The sequence below is a fragment of the Heterocephalus glaber genome, unplaced genomic scaffold (genome assembly GCF_053883595.1).
Source record: "Heterocephalus glaber isolate CG9 unplaced genomic scaffold, H.glaber_assembly_v1.0 deba00001442, whole genome shotgun sequence".
Taxonomy (NCBI): domain Eukaryota; kingdom Metazoa; phylum Chordata; class Mammalia; order Rodentia; family Bathyergidae; genus Heterocephalus; species Heterocephalus glaber.
In genome coordinates, this window is record NW_028258296.1 from 21,273,784 (window position 1) to 21,287,694 (window position 13,911).

General features: G+C 31.7%; 1 protein-coding gene across 4 annotated transcripts in view; it reads right to left on the reverse strand.

Annotated features, from left to right (window-relative positions):
* Positions 1-13,911, reverse strand: part of Col24a1 (collagen type XXIV alpha 1 chain) — a 313,236-nt gene that overhangs the window by 185,521 nt on the left and 113,804 nt on the right. For all 4 annotated transcript variants that reach the window (XM_021255434.2, XM_004841343.4, XM_021255435.2 and 1 more), the window contains exon 21: positions 9,003-9,056. In XM_021255434.2, the coding sequence (XP_021111093.1) occupies positions 9,003-9,056 (54 nt within the window). The remainder of the gene's footprint in view (positions 1-9,002; positions 9,057-13,911) is intronic.

A 13,911-nucleotide genomic window follows, 5' to 3' on the forward strand; every position in this document is an offset into this window, starting at 1 on the left:
GTATCCATTAAGAAACCAGCAGAGCCTAGAACTCATTATTCACACTACGTGTTCCTCAATCATTTCTCTACTTGATACAAGCTGGTAGAAAGAGAAAGGCAATGTACAGAAGAAAGTGACAGTCTGAATTTTATTAGTATTTTGTGACTATAACATTCTTTTGTCAAACACAATGAATGTTGTCAGAAATCAATTGTTCTCTGAAAGAAAACTTGTCCACAATAAACATAAAAATAATCTTCCTACTTTAGGAAACACCATATGACATCTGTTCAACATGGAAACATTTTCTTACTCAGTTCTGTTGCACTGATAATGCAACTCGCCAGCAAAGTTTTCAGTAAGTCTCTTCTAGGAACTACATTTTGTATTATTGCTTTTAGTGATCCTATAGCAATTAAAAGGTTTTATCTAATTTTCAGCTATAGTAAATAACTATGTCAAAGAGCAAATCTACTAGGTGATTTTGATTTTTAACAGTGCAGTGACAAACTGCAGAGGAATCTTTCCTTTATATGGTAGTTTGCTCCATCACTGCCATACTCTAACAAAAACAAAAAATGAAAAATCTTTGGTTAGTTTAGCTCTATATTACTGTAAACTCATATAAACAGCATCTTTCAAAAATGTATATCATATTATATAGTAACTTGATTTTTGATATAGTTTTTAAAAATCAAAATAAAGAAAAATATGCCAAATATTTAGTAACTCAAAATAATTGAAGTAATTATATCTATATCAGATCTAGTAGATTTTAAGGTAAAATAGGCTATCAGAGTTAAGTGTCATTACAAGTTATAAAAAGGCTATGTTCAACATGAAGAGCTTGAAAACTCTTAATTTTATGCCTCTAATAATATAAATTCTAAATATAAAATAACTCATAGATATATAAAGACAAATTGACAAATTCACTATTAGGAATATTATCATACAGCAATTAATAGGCCAAGCAGATGAAAATCAGAAGAACAGAGAAGGCTTACTGTGAATAGACAAATTAGAGAACTTGATGACGTGGTCATAAATAGAGCCCTGAATCTCCAAATGGGACTGTACACAATCTTTACAAACCAAATCTTTACAAACATGAAACATCTGTGGAACTAACCAGAGCAAAAGTCATAAATGTCTATCAACAGAAGTATTATTTTAAAAATTGTAATAAATCTATGTAGTGGTTTCGTATACTACACTATACTACATAGATTAAAAATGAACATTATAATTGTGTGCATCAACCTAGATTCAACTGAGAAGATAATATGTAATCATGCATAAACCTAGATTAGTAAGTCAAGACTAAGGGGAAGATGAATGTCACTGTAAAATATCTGTACTGTAATTCCATTTATGTGAATTTCTAAAACAAGCTAAACAACAGATACTGTAGGAATATATATGTAGGTGATAAAAGCGTGGCCAAATAAGAGCATGATTACTTTTAAATGCAGGGGAGGAAAAGGTAGACACAATATGGAGACATATACAGGAGCCTGCAGTTAACAAAAATTAATGGAATTTACACTATAATTATTATTTAATCTGTGAACATTTGTCTCATATTTATCATATATTTAAAGTTTTAAATTTAAAATGTATAGAACCATAACTTGATTATTAACAAAACTTAATGGTTTTTTTCTATCATTATTGTTTAAACTGTGGATATTTATTTAATATTTATGATATGCCAAACAAATTTTTTAAATTTAAAATATATAGAACCATTACTTGATTCTTGCTAGGCAGATAATTCAGTTTCCTTATCTATAGACTTATGATGCCACCAGCATCATTAAGTTTCTGTAGGAATAGATAAAAGTGCTTGAAATATAATAGGGATTTGATAAATATTAGTTTCCTTTCTACTTATATATCACACATTGGTTAATGTTTGAAAATTTCTAAACTGGCAATTCACTTATCTTCCCTACATACTCACAATATTCATATCAATAATTTAGTATTTTTTTATTCCTTGAGCATCTCTTTCTTCATCTTACCCCTTTCAAAATCTTCCACAGAGTAGAAAAATAGAGTGTTCTATGGAATTGAAGTTAAACAGTTATTGGCTTAAAATAGATTGTTATAACTATAAGATCTTTTGTTTAAGCCCCATGGTAATTACAGAGAATATAACTATAGCAGATTCATGAGAAAAATTAGAAAAGAATCAACACATATTGTTACATAGAGGAAGACAGCAAGAGAGAAAAAAGGGACAAACAAGGTGTAAGTGGACAAAAAATAACAAAATTGCTAGTCATAAGTTCTTCACTAGCAGTAATTATTTTAAAGGTGATTTCATTAAACTCCCTAATCAAAAGACATAGAGTAGTTGAATGGATAAAAATGCAAGATCCAACTACATGCTTTCTACAAGAGAATTATTTTAGATTTAAAGACACATATATCATTTACAGAAATGAAAGGAGAAATAGATGGCAGCACCATAATACTAGGAGGTCTCAATTCACCACTTTCAATAATGAATGGAACATCCACACAGATCAATAACTCTTAGAGGAAAACATTAGGGGAAAAACTTCATAACTCTGGTCATGACAATGATTTCTTGGATATGTGACACAATAACACAGGCAACAAAATTGAAAATAAACAAGTGGGACTACATCAAAATGAAAGGTTTTTGCATAGGCAAGAAGCAATAAACAGAAAGAAAAGGCAACCTATATAATGGGAAAAATGTCTTCAAACCCGATATCTGACATGGGATTAATAACAAAAAATATAAGAAACTCCTACAACTCAATGGCAAAATGACAACCCAATGAAAAAGTGGGTAAACAACTTTCTGTACTTAAAAGAACTGAAACAAGATCTAAAATTGACATTTACTCTCATATGCTCATTTCAGCTTTATTTACAATAGCCAAGAATGCAAATAACCTAACTGTCTCTTGTTAAGGAAAATGTGGTATTACAAACCACAGAATATTATTCAGCCATAAAAAAGATGGAACTCCTGTCCTATGCTGCAAGACAGATGAATGTTGAGTACACTATGCTAAATGAATAATCCAGTCACACAAGGACAAATACTGCAATATTTTACTTACATGAGGTATCTAACAATCAAAATCATAGAAACAAGAAGTAAATACTGGTGCCAGGGATTTAGCTCAGTGGCTCCGCTGCCTGCCCTGCAAGCACTAGGTCCTGAGTTCGATCCCCAGTACCAAAAAAACAAGAAAAAAGAAAATGAAGTAGAATGGTAGCTGTCTAGGAGCAGGAAACAATGAAGGGTTGTCCCTTAATGGGTACAGAATTTTACTCATGCAAGATGAAAAAGTTCTAGTGATCTGCTGCCCAAAATATGCATACATTTTAAATATTACACTATAATACTCTATACTGACAAATTTAAGACAATAGATTCCATGTTGTATGTTTCTTTAATCATATACACAAAAATTGTGCATGGATTTATTTGTATTTAAATTCTTCAACTTTATGTTTAATATCTGTTATAATCTGCCTCTTACCTTTTTTAGGCAGGGAGATTTACTTCTGCCCTCTCTGCCTATGTACATTGTGTACCTGTTGCACACAATCTTTCATCTCCTGATTCCACTTGGCCAAATTCAACCGATCCAACTCAAATCTTTCATTTTTTAATGAAGTCTCTCAGAAAAATAACCATATAGATTATTGTATCATCTGAACTCCTTACTTATCATATGTTATCTAGTTTTTATGGTTTTTAAGTTTTCACATGTGGAAGGCTCATTTTTCCAGATTATAAGTTCTTAGTATAAAAACTATGTTTTAGTCTTGTTTTCAAGTCACTACTGACACAGTTTGTACTTACACAGTACAAACAATAAACAGTACAAAGATTGGCCATTATACAAACTCAGTAAACATTTCTCAGCTGACTACTGCATAGAAAATAAAATGGTTATTTATAAGAAAGCTGTGTATAAAATCTTGATTTAAGTGATGGAATGTGAAAATTCAAGGCTGAGTTGAGATGATCTTGAAAAATGGCGTAGAATTTATGCATCTTCCTCTTACCAATTTAGGTTACCTCTCTCTGTACAGATAAACATATGACGTATTGTAATGATTCCCATAAATTATGCAACACAATCTCACAAATGGTAGGTTTTCTTTGAAAACTTATCATGCTTTTATACAAGAGAATAACAGCTGGTTTTAACATTCCCAATCCCATAGCCAAAGTATCAACATAAACCATTACAACAACAAAGACTTTATTCCTGTATTTACTGAAGTACAGAGAGTATTTATTGGATACTCTTACTTTCATCAGTAAGCAGAAAAGGATGTGGTTTTGCTAATGTTATGGGATTCTAGAAAACAGATAACCAAGTTGGGTGGCTCTTGAGAAGGCTGACTGAAGTATGTTTTGCATCTGTGTACAAATATATATACACATACAACTCCACAATCAGCACAACTATAATTAACACAGTTTCCAACCCTAGACTGAGGTTTTCATTCAGCTAGCAGAAAATGAACAGAAAGTGAAAGACTTCTTTAGAGCTGGGCCAGACTGCTCTGGAAAGAGGCCAGTTTGTTTGTACATCAGACAATCATTTTGTTCAAATATAGTGTGCATGGCTCACTTGATGGCTGTGTTGTGCGGCATCAACAATTCTTTGGTAATTTACATTAACTTTGCTTTCCAAATACGCCATGTACATTAAAATAAAGGAAATGTTTAAGATGCTCATAAGATACAGTGTGCATAGCTAAAACACGCCATGTTATCAGGGCCAGTATGTTTGGCTCTGTTTCTCTCCAATTTGTAGAAAGAAAGCTAAGACAAACTAGAACAAGAAGATAGACAAAAATATCTTTCTCAACCTATAAAACATACAATCATATTTTTTTCATTAAAGTTTCCTGGTTCTTTTGATAAAATCATCTCTTCTACAATGTTTTTTTGGTACATGTTCGCAGTACATAATGATTACATTGATCATACAGAGTTTGTATATGTACATAATATATCCCAATTCTTTTTTGTCCCCTTCCCCTCCAATTCCTCCATGCTCCCTCCAACTCTTGTTCCCCTTCTCATCTGAAAAAGCTCTATTTTCATTTCTCTTTGATTCTCTCTTTTTTGGTAACCCTTCCTTCCCTCCCACCTCCCTCCATCTCTTGTTCACCTGCCCATTTGAAAAAGATCTACATGATGTCAAGTGAAACAAATTATATACACACAAGTTTAAATATTGCATGGCTACTCTTACATGAGAAAACCAAAATATAAGTAAAGAGCAAAATAAAGGGTATATAATACAATATTGTTTTAAAATTCAGTGATTAGTATCAAATCAATTCATCTTATGTTGTTGGTGCTGATGAGTCTATAAGCTCATCTCTATTAAATACGTGTGGATAAAATAATCTAAAAGGTAACCATTGCTCATTGGAAATTCAACCACTAGTTGAATTAAAATGCCTAGCTTTCAGGTTTTGGGACCAACTTCCAGCATTTCATTCCGGATAATAGATGTAATAAAAAGGCAGTTTTAAAGACTGCTATTATAATCATATTATTCAGATCTCTGACATTTTTGTTGATAAAACTTCAAGCAAAACAAAATTTCCAAGTGAAAAGAATTTTGAAAGCTCTCTGATTCTTCACTTAGTATGATGTCATATTTAAACATAAGTTCAATGATTACTTCTGAATTTCCCAAGACAGAATCTAATCTTACTTATTGAGGCTTCACAGAACATCATCAACTCTTTTATATAGCACTTCCTGTGTTGTATGATGATATTTTTGCTCTTACTAAATAGTAACCTTATGCAGGGGAGGAATCATAATTTAGAAATACTTATAATTCACATTTAGTATCTGGCCTAACACAGAAAACCTCAATACAGATTGAGTGAAAGAATTATTGAATGAATAGATAAATTTATGTATAAATAAAATTCAAGTTCCTAACTATGCATCAGGTTAAGGGCTAAAGTAAATAGGAGAAATCTCAACTCCAATCTCTCTATAATTGATCTGTCTTTACATCTCTTCATATTACTTTCTACTTTTCATCTTGGTTTACTACTGACTACCAGTTATTTTGTCTACATGTCCAAACTAAATATCTCCAGAATCAAACTTGTTGTCTTCCGTACCCTTCAAATCTAAAAGTACTCTTGAGCTCCCCTATTTAACTTGCTCATGTAAGTTCAGTAACATCAGTAGCCTAAGTCAGAGTCTGAGTTTTACTTCTGATTTCTTTTTTGCTTATCACCTTCATTTAACCAAATTGTCTTATTTCTATTTCCTAAACACCGTTTTTCCATAGCCATTCAATCAGTCATCCATTCAACCAATATTAACTGCGTTTCTATTATGTACTATGCATATTATTCCAGTTCTTATGAGGTATGTATATAAACCAATTGACTTCTCTTTTCAAAAGTTGTGTAGTCTAATAGAGAGTCAGAAAAGCACAACAGCAGGTATAATATATAAAGATAAGTAATTGATACATTTTTCATAAATATAAGGAAAAACTATCTCATTTAGATTTGACAGTAACAGGGAAAGCTTCCTGGAAAATGTGATGTGTGATGTGTAGGTATTAGCTAAATGAAGAAGGGCATAGGAAGCCATACCCCGACAAAAGAGCAGCATAGAAGAAGCTATGAGATTTGAACAAGTACTGCATAGTTTGATAATATAAACAGTTTGGCTGAAGTGATAGTTATGAAAGAATGATGATAAATGCAACTATGTTACTATATAGTGATAGACAAAAAGGTATAAAAACAGGGCGTTAAAAGTAAAGAAGTACAAGCCTCAACCTGAAAGATATAGAGATCACTAGAGGACTTAAGCTCAGAGGTGACATGATGAGATCTATACTTTACAAATATTCCATCATCAACTTGGCTGTAGAACTAAAGAAATGTCAGACTGGAGGCAGGAAGAATAACTGGAGTCTCTTACACTAATCCTCATGAAAAATAAAGAGGGCCTAAACTAAAAAATTGGCAGGGAAGATGGTTTTTAAAGGCAAAGAGGGGGAAATTTTGAGTAAAGGAGAAATTGAGATAAAAGTTATAATTGATGGCATGAGGTTGTTGTTCAGGAGAAGACTTGATGCAAAGCACATGTGGAACATGAACAGACAGAGGAATACTTTTATGGAGAGAGAAGAGAATGAAAAATTGCTCATATAGGGATAAGTGTGTAGGTGGTAGGTAGGTTTGCCAGACAAAATACTCGGTTAAATTTGAATTTCAGATAAATTATAAATAATTTTTAGTTTAAACACTTTCAAATATTGCTCCTTGACTCTCTCAGAAATTCCCTTTTCCTGAATGCCATACATCCCATATATCTGCTTTGCAAATTACTGCTCTTTCATTCCGCATGTCAACTCAAGTGTTACCTTTTCTGCAAAGCCTGCGCTTGCACTTCCCTCACTCTGTATACTCACAGCACTATATATTATTCATTAGGATTGTCATAAAGATTTCCTGCATATCCATATTGTACATTTCTTTTAAATTTTATTTTATTTTTGTTAGTATATATTTGCAAAATATATTGATTACATTCTTTGTGGGGAGTCGGTACATGTACATAACACATCTGAATCATTTTTTCATCCCCTTTCCCTCCTATTCTCTCTCCATCCTTCATCCATATAGTAAGTATTTGAGTGTTTCATATAGAAGGAATCATGCAATCCGATGAATGGATAAAGAAAATGTGGTATTTATACACAATGAAGTACTACTCTGCCATAAAGAAGAATAAACTTGAGTCATTTCTTAAGAATCAGGACTTTGTAGCCCTAGGCAGGATAATAGCTGTCACATAAAGACAGCCAAAGAATACTTGCTGACTGAATGAATGTGCTACTTTATATCTTTATTATTTCTTGCTTACCTTTTTCTAGCTCATCTCCCTGCCTTTCATTTTACCCCTCTTAAGCCATCCTCCATACTGATATGACAGGTTCCTTTTTAAAACATAAACCATCTAGGATACTTTACTACTTAAATATCTTTGATTACTACCTGATACCAACAGGATAAAGTAGAAACTATTCATGGTACTGAATGTTCTCCAAAGCTAAGTGGTTAAGATCTCAGACATTGCAATCATATCTGCATCAAAATCCTAGCTATAACATACGATGTTGAGTAAATATTGTTTATAAAATAGGGAAAATCTCTCTCTTATGGATATTGTGAAAATTAAATGAGATACTTCTGTAGGTGATTTTTTTCATAATTTTTACATAATTCCTGTAAAACATTTACTGCAATACTAAACTACTTGACAATAAAGGTCACTAACAAATATAGCTATTATTAATATCTTTTTCAGCTTCTCCTATCCCTTACCCTCTCTCTATTCACACTAATACTGTGAATCCACCAAACTTCAGCCTTTTTCATTCCTTGTCTTTATTCAAAATACTTATCTGCTTATAATGTCCAAGCAGCCTGTGAGACAAAGCCTAGTATTTAAAATTTTGTATAGATAATTCCTAGTATATATGCACAACAAAGGAAGTTAAAAATCTTAAGTTTCTGCAGATATTTTATTCTACATGAAGGTACCAGGATACTATATGCTTTGTTTTAATTAGTAGATATTTTATCAGCCCCAGTGAGGCAAGTAATCAGAAAATTCTCATACATTTTTTGTATCCTATGGATTTTCAGAATTGTTATATTTTCCCTATCCTCCAAGAAATTCTTTTTTAATGACTTATCTGTAAATGACTTATCTGTAAATGACTTATCTGTAATGACTTATCTGTAAATGACTTATCTGTAAATATTGTCACCTTAATAATATTAGTCTATATGAAACCATGAAAATAATTTTCAATTATATGAATCCTGAACTCAAAAAAGTTTGTTAAATATTTCAGAAATGTAGAAATATTCTAATGTATATAAAATCTGCTTCCTCTTCATTGAGATTTGAGATTAAAAATACCTATATTTAGTATTTATTTATTTACCTTTGGTCCTTCTGGGCCATTTTGTCCAGGAATCCCAATATCTCCTGGAAAACCCTAGGGAATATAAAATTGTAGAGTTTATTCCATAGTAAGTTATTTTCAATTTATTAAGCATATAAAAACCCTTTATGCCTTACCTTCGTGTCCAATTAAAGCAATTTATACTCTTTAAAAACTCAGTGTTAAACATTAAGTTAGGCAGTTGTTTACATAACTTACAAAGTACTAAAACAGAATTTACTTCATTAGTCACAAATAGTCTTCAGATCTAAAGAAAACCCTTTGTTTCAGTATAATGAGAAGTCTTATTAAAAATCATCTACAAATTGGAAATAAGGCAAAAAGAAGTGTGACACGCCCTTTCAATGTAATAGAGGGCACAGGACTATAAAGAATGAGAGGAATGTGGTTTGTTAGACTAACTGTTTACTAACTACATGTTGGTTTGCATAGTTTGGATAGGTGGAGATGCAAACCACTTCTGTCTGGTTAAAGCAAAAATACAATTTATACCTTAATATACAGACTATTAATCAGTTTTGTATCTAACCTATCTTATTTTATCATAAAATTTCATACTTAAGTCCTATAAAAACTTAGCTCCTCAAATTTTCTTTGAAATCAGAATCTTGCTGGTTCTACCATTAATCAATGAGTTTAATAAATCTTTGACTTGTGTTCTTATTTCTATGAGAATCATGATTTTACCTTTTGGAAATTATACCAGCAGTCTACAACAGTTCGCTCAAGAAATAGAAATGGATGGGCCAAGGATTTAGCTCAGCGGTGCTGCCACCTGCCTCGCAAGTGCAAGATCCTGAGTTTGATCCCAAGGACCGCAAAAAAAAAAAAAAAAAAAAGGGATCATACTGTTAAATAAAGTCTGTGCAGGGAATAGCCAAGATATTACTCTAAAATAGATTAAAATTCTTGTTACTGAAATTGTTAGAGTTGTAAAGAAATTGTTACTGAAATAATGAATCAGAAACTGACTTATCATGTGCATTTCAAAAATGATAATAACCTAATAAGAGTAGTTTCACTTGTATTGATTCCATCATGAAACGAGCTGGTTCAGTGTTTTCCATTGATGTGGGCAAAAGAAAAAGAAGTAGGAAAGTATAAGAAGCACTATCTTTAAAAGTAAAGATAAAGTAAAATAATGATAAAGTTGCAGACAAATACGAATGTTATTCAAAAGATTTTTCAGTGGAGGGATAAATATGATGGGAATAAAAATTCCAACAAGTAAAATGATTCTGGAGTACTTATTCTGGAAAGAAAGACAAATACCAGTTTATCCAGTCTAAATTAGAGCAGATATACTTGATAGATTAAATGCCAGATTTAAAATCTGGATTCTGTGAAGAAAAATTTAAGTTGGAAACACTTCTGACATTTCTAGTTGTACTAAAAAGACTTTTCACAGGGTCAGATCTCTGGATGTTCTGGAATAGTTTAATACAAGAATGTTGACACAGGCTCATTGATTGCATTACTAATCAAAAGTAATCAGTATGTATATATTATCTTTTCCAATAATTTCATACTGTTTCACTTAAGCACACTCTTTGTCAGTATATTTAGTGGAGTAGGAGATTCCCTGTGGACTTGAATCAAGACATCTCTATTATGGGTTCTGCTGTAACACCAGCTAATTGTGAAAAGTTGAACACAGCATTATTTTCACAATGTTCCTTCCTCATCCAGCATTTGCTATTTGAATGAATATTACATTTATCCACCAATTTCCAAGTCAAAATGGTGTACTTCATCTTTAATTATTTTCCTTTCCTCTTTTCTCTTCTTTTTCTCTTATAACTCTCATGGGACTGACAAAGTCACTTAACATGGTGTTTGGCTTATTTTATTTTCCTCATCATATTATAAACTCCTTGAGTACAGTTTTATGTGTTATTCACTATCATGTTCTCAGAAACTGGTACAACATCTGACACACAATAATTACTTTAAAATGATGTTTTGTGTTATAGTTGAATGACTGACTTGTTTCATATAAAAGAGGCAAACATGTGTAGTGGCTACTTTTGACCCTTCAGAACTCATTTACAGCCAGTTCAGAACATTAGTTCAGAATATCCCCATGGGTACAACTTGTCTATTTTCCAGATGAGCCTGGAATATGTTGTCATACCAGAAATCTAGGAAGCTATCAAAGGTATCAAAACTAGTCATATTTAAAAGAAATCAAAAGGTACTTGAAGAGGATCCTGCTGGACAGAACTTTATCCAAACAACTTTATTCAGTAAGGAAAAGAATTTCAATTAATTGAATCACATTAAAGATGAAGGTCATAATATGACAATAAAAATTGTCCATGGTTAGAGGATGAAAGGGAATCAAGTTGTTATCTGGAGAATCTAAAAACAAAGGTGAATAATCAAGCATTTATTATGCCTTTCCTACATTATACTTCTCTTATCCATACAGTAGATGAGGAGATGGATGCCGACCAATAAATCAAAAAAACAAGTGACAGAATACAGAAATTTCTATTTTGTAATCCTGTAAATGGTCTATTAGATTTGACATTGAGTTTAAACTGTTACTAACATTATAAAAAGGAAAAAAATCAGACATTATGTGTTCTGAGATGAAAGGACACAATATCACTTACAGTCTTGCGAAAAACAAACAAATTTGAATATAGTCAGGATTCTATAATGTAACTACCAATTTTCAAGCAATACACACAAACAAGAATCATGCAGAACTACACCATGAGGTTGCCACCAGCAAAGTCCAGAATGTGAAAACTCACCCAAGTGAATGGAGAATTTCACCAAAAAAAATTGTAACAGAGAAAAGGGAATGGAGAGAGTGCGTGTAGATTGGAAGACACAGAGAATAAACAAGCCTAACTTACTATTTTTAAGACTGGAAACTTAAGCAATAAACTACGAAAGAAAAAGCAATGAAAAATTGCTTACTTCAAGAGAGCTTGTGGTTGGGGCTGGGCCACGTGAAGATTTCAGGATGAGAGGCAGTTCTGCTTTTGAGCTGTGTGGTACTTACAAGTGCATTCATGACATAATTGTATGTGGTATGCATTTGTTTTATATAGTTTTCTATTTCATAATAAAACAGTAAGAAAAACTACTAAGGCGATTCTGGTTAAATATGGGATATTTCATCCTTGAATTTCTGTTCCTTCTTTAATGAGTTAAAATAGCATTAAAAGACATAAAGTACTAAAGACTCAACAGGATAAAAGATGTCAACAAATCTGGTTTCATAGTCAAATAAGTTGAATATTTTGAAACAAAAACTATACTGAAAATCTCAGAAACACATCAGCACAGTTATTAAAAAGAAAGAAAATCTCTCTTTCCTTACCACATAGGATAGCTTAGAAACTTGGCCAAAAATCTTTTTCATTATTTAAAAAATTCATACCTGGGTTACTTCCAAGGAGAGAGCTTGTCTTTTAAGTAATACATTTTCAAATCTAAAAACCAGAGTTAACTGGATCAACTGAACTTTAATGATAGTATATATTTATGAAGGAATTTTTAATGCTCAAATTTGGGCTCAAACTGTAAATCAAACTACAGAACATGGGCATCATTGCTGAGCAGCAAAATTTCAGAGTTATAGACTGGAAGATAAAAAGTATATCTGTTGAGTCTATACTCATTTAAAAAAACTATTGATATAAAATATACAAGAAGAAAATTAAAAACAAAACTGATATTCTTTCATTTACTTTTAAAATTTAAAATAATACTGATAGCAAAAAATATTTTTTCCCACAATATGCTTCACTATCTCAGTTAAGTCATCACATCACAATTGAAAACTAAAATACCTTAGTGAGGAAAAGGAAGAGCAGCCTGACTTTTCGTGCCCTCTCAATAGAAAAAGACAGGTCTCCAATTTTTACCAAGAAAAAGAAAAATGAAATAGCTTTAAAGATAGTAAGGGCAAATGTGTCCTCTATTTTCGGATCTTTCACATCTGTTTGTTGCACCAAGAGTGATTTAGTATTCTCTCCAGTAAAAACAAAGTTTTATTATTCTCTAATCACTAAAGGCTGGAAACTAGTTCATATGCATTTTTATAGTAAAACCTGGGAACTAAAGCACTACCAATTTCATTAGTTTCCTGGGAAATCATAAAAGGAAAATATTACCTTTTTTATTTGGCAGAAACCAGAAGCTTAAATGCTAGTATCCGAACAAAGTAAATATATAATGCGCTCTGGCATACATTGAACATGTTAGTAATTTTCCTATAGGAGCAATCAAGTTTCTATTTCTTGTTGAAATGTATAGTCCTTCCAGTTAAAAAAATGGAAAATGGATAAATAATCAAAACATAAGCAAGTACTTATGCTGATTGAAAGAAGCCAGATCCAAGAACAGTACATACTATTTGAGTCCATTTATAGAAAGACTTTAGAAATTATAAATAATCTATAGGGATAAAATAGCATATCAGAGATAGCCTGGGAAGAGTAGGAGGAACAGAAGGAAGCGATTATAAAAGGTGAAAAAGAAAATTGTTGAGTTTGACAAATATGTTCATTATTGTGATTTAATAATGATTTCACAGGTTATAGATATGTGAAAAATTATCACACTGTAAATATATGTAACATATCATATATCAAATATACCTCAATAAAGCTGTAAAAATGTTAAGTGGAATTCAGCATTTAAGATAATCATTTGCTTGAAGTAGGCAACAATTTATAATGACTTAAAGACCTTTGAGCGATCTTTAGGCATTTAGAAAATTTATTCAATGAATTAATCCCCAGATGAAATCAGCAGAACTCAGATTTTTGGATTATCTTGGAGTTAAGAGCATGTTAAAATTCAATAACAGTTTAAAAACAAAAAACATATGTTGTATAATTCAAACTTCTGAGCAGCTTTAAAATAT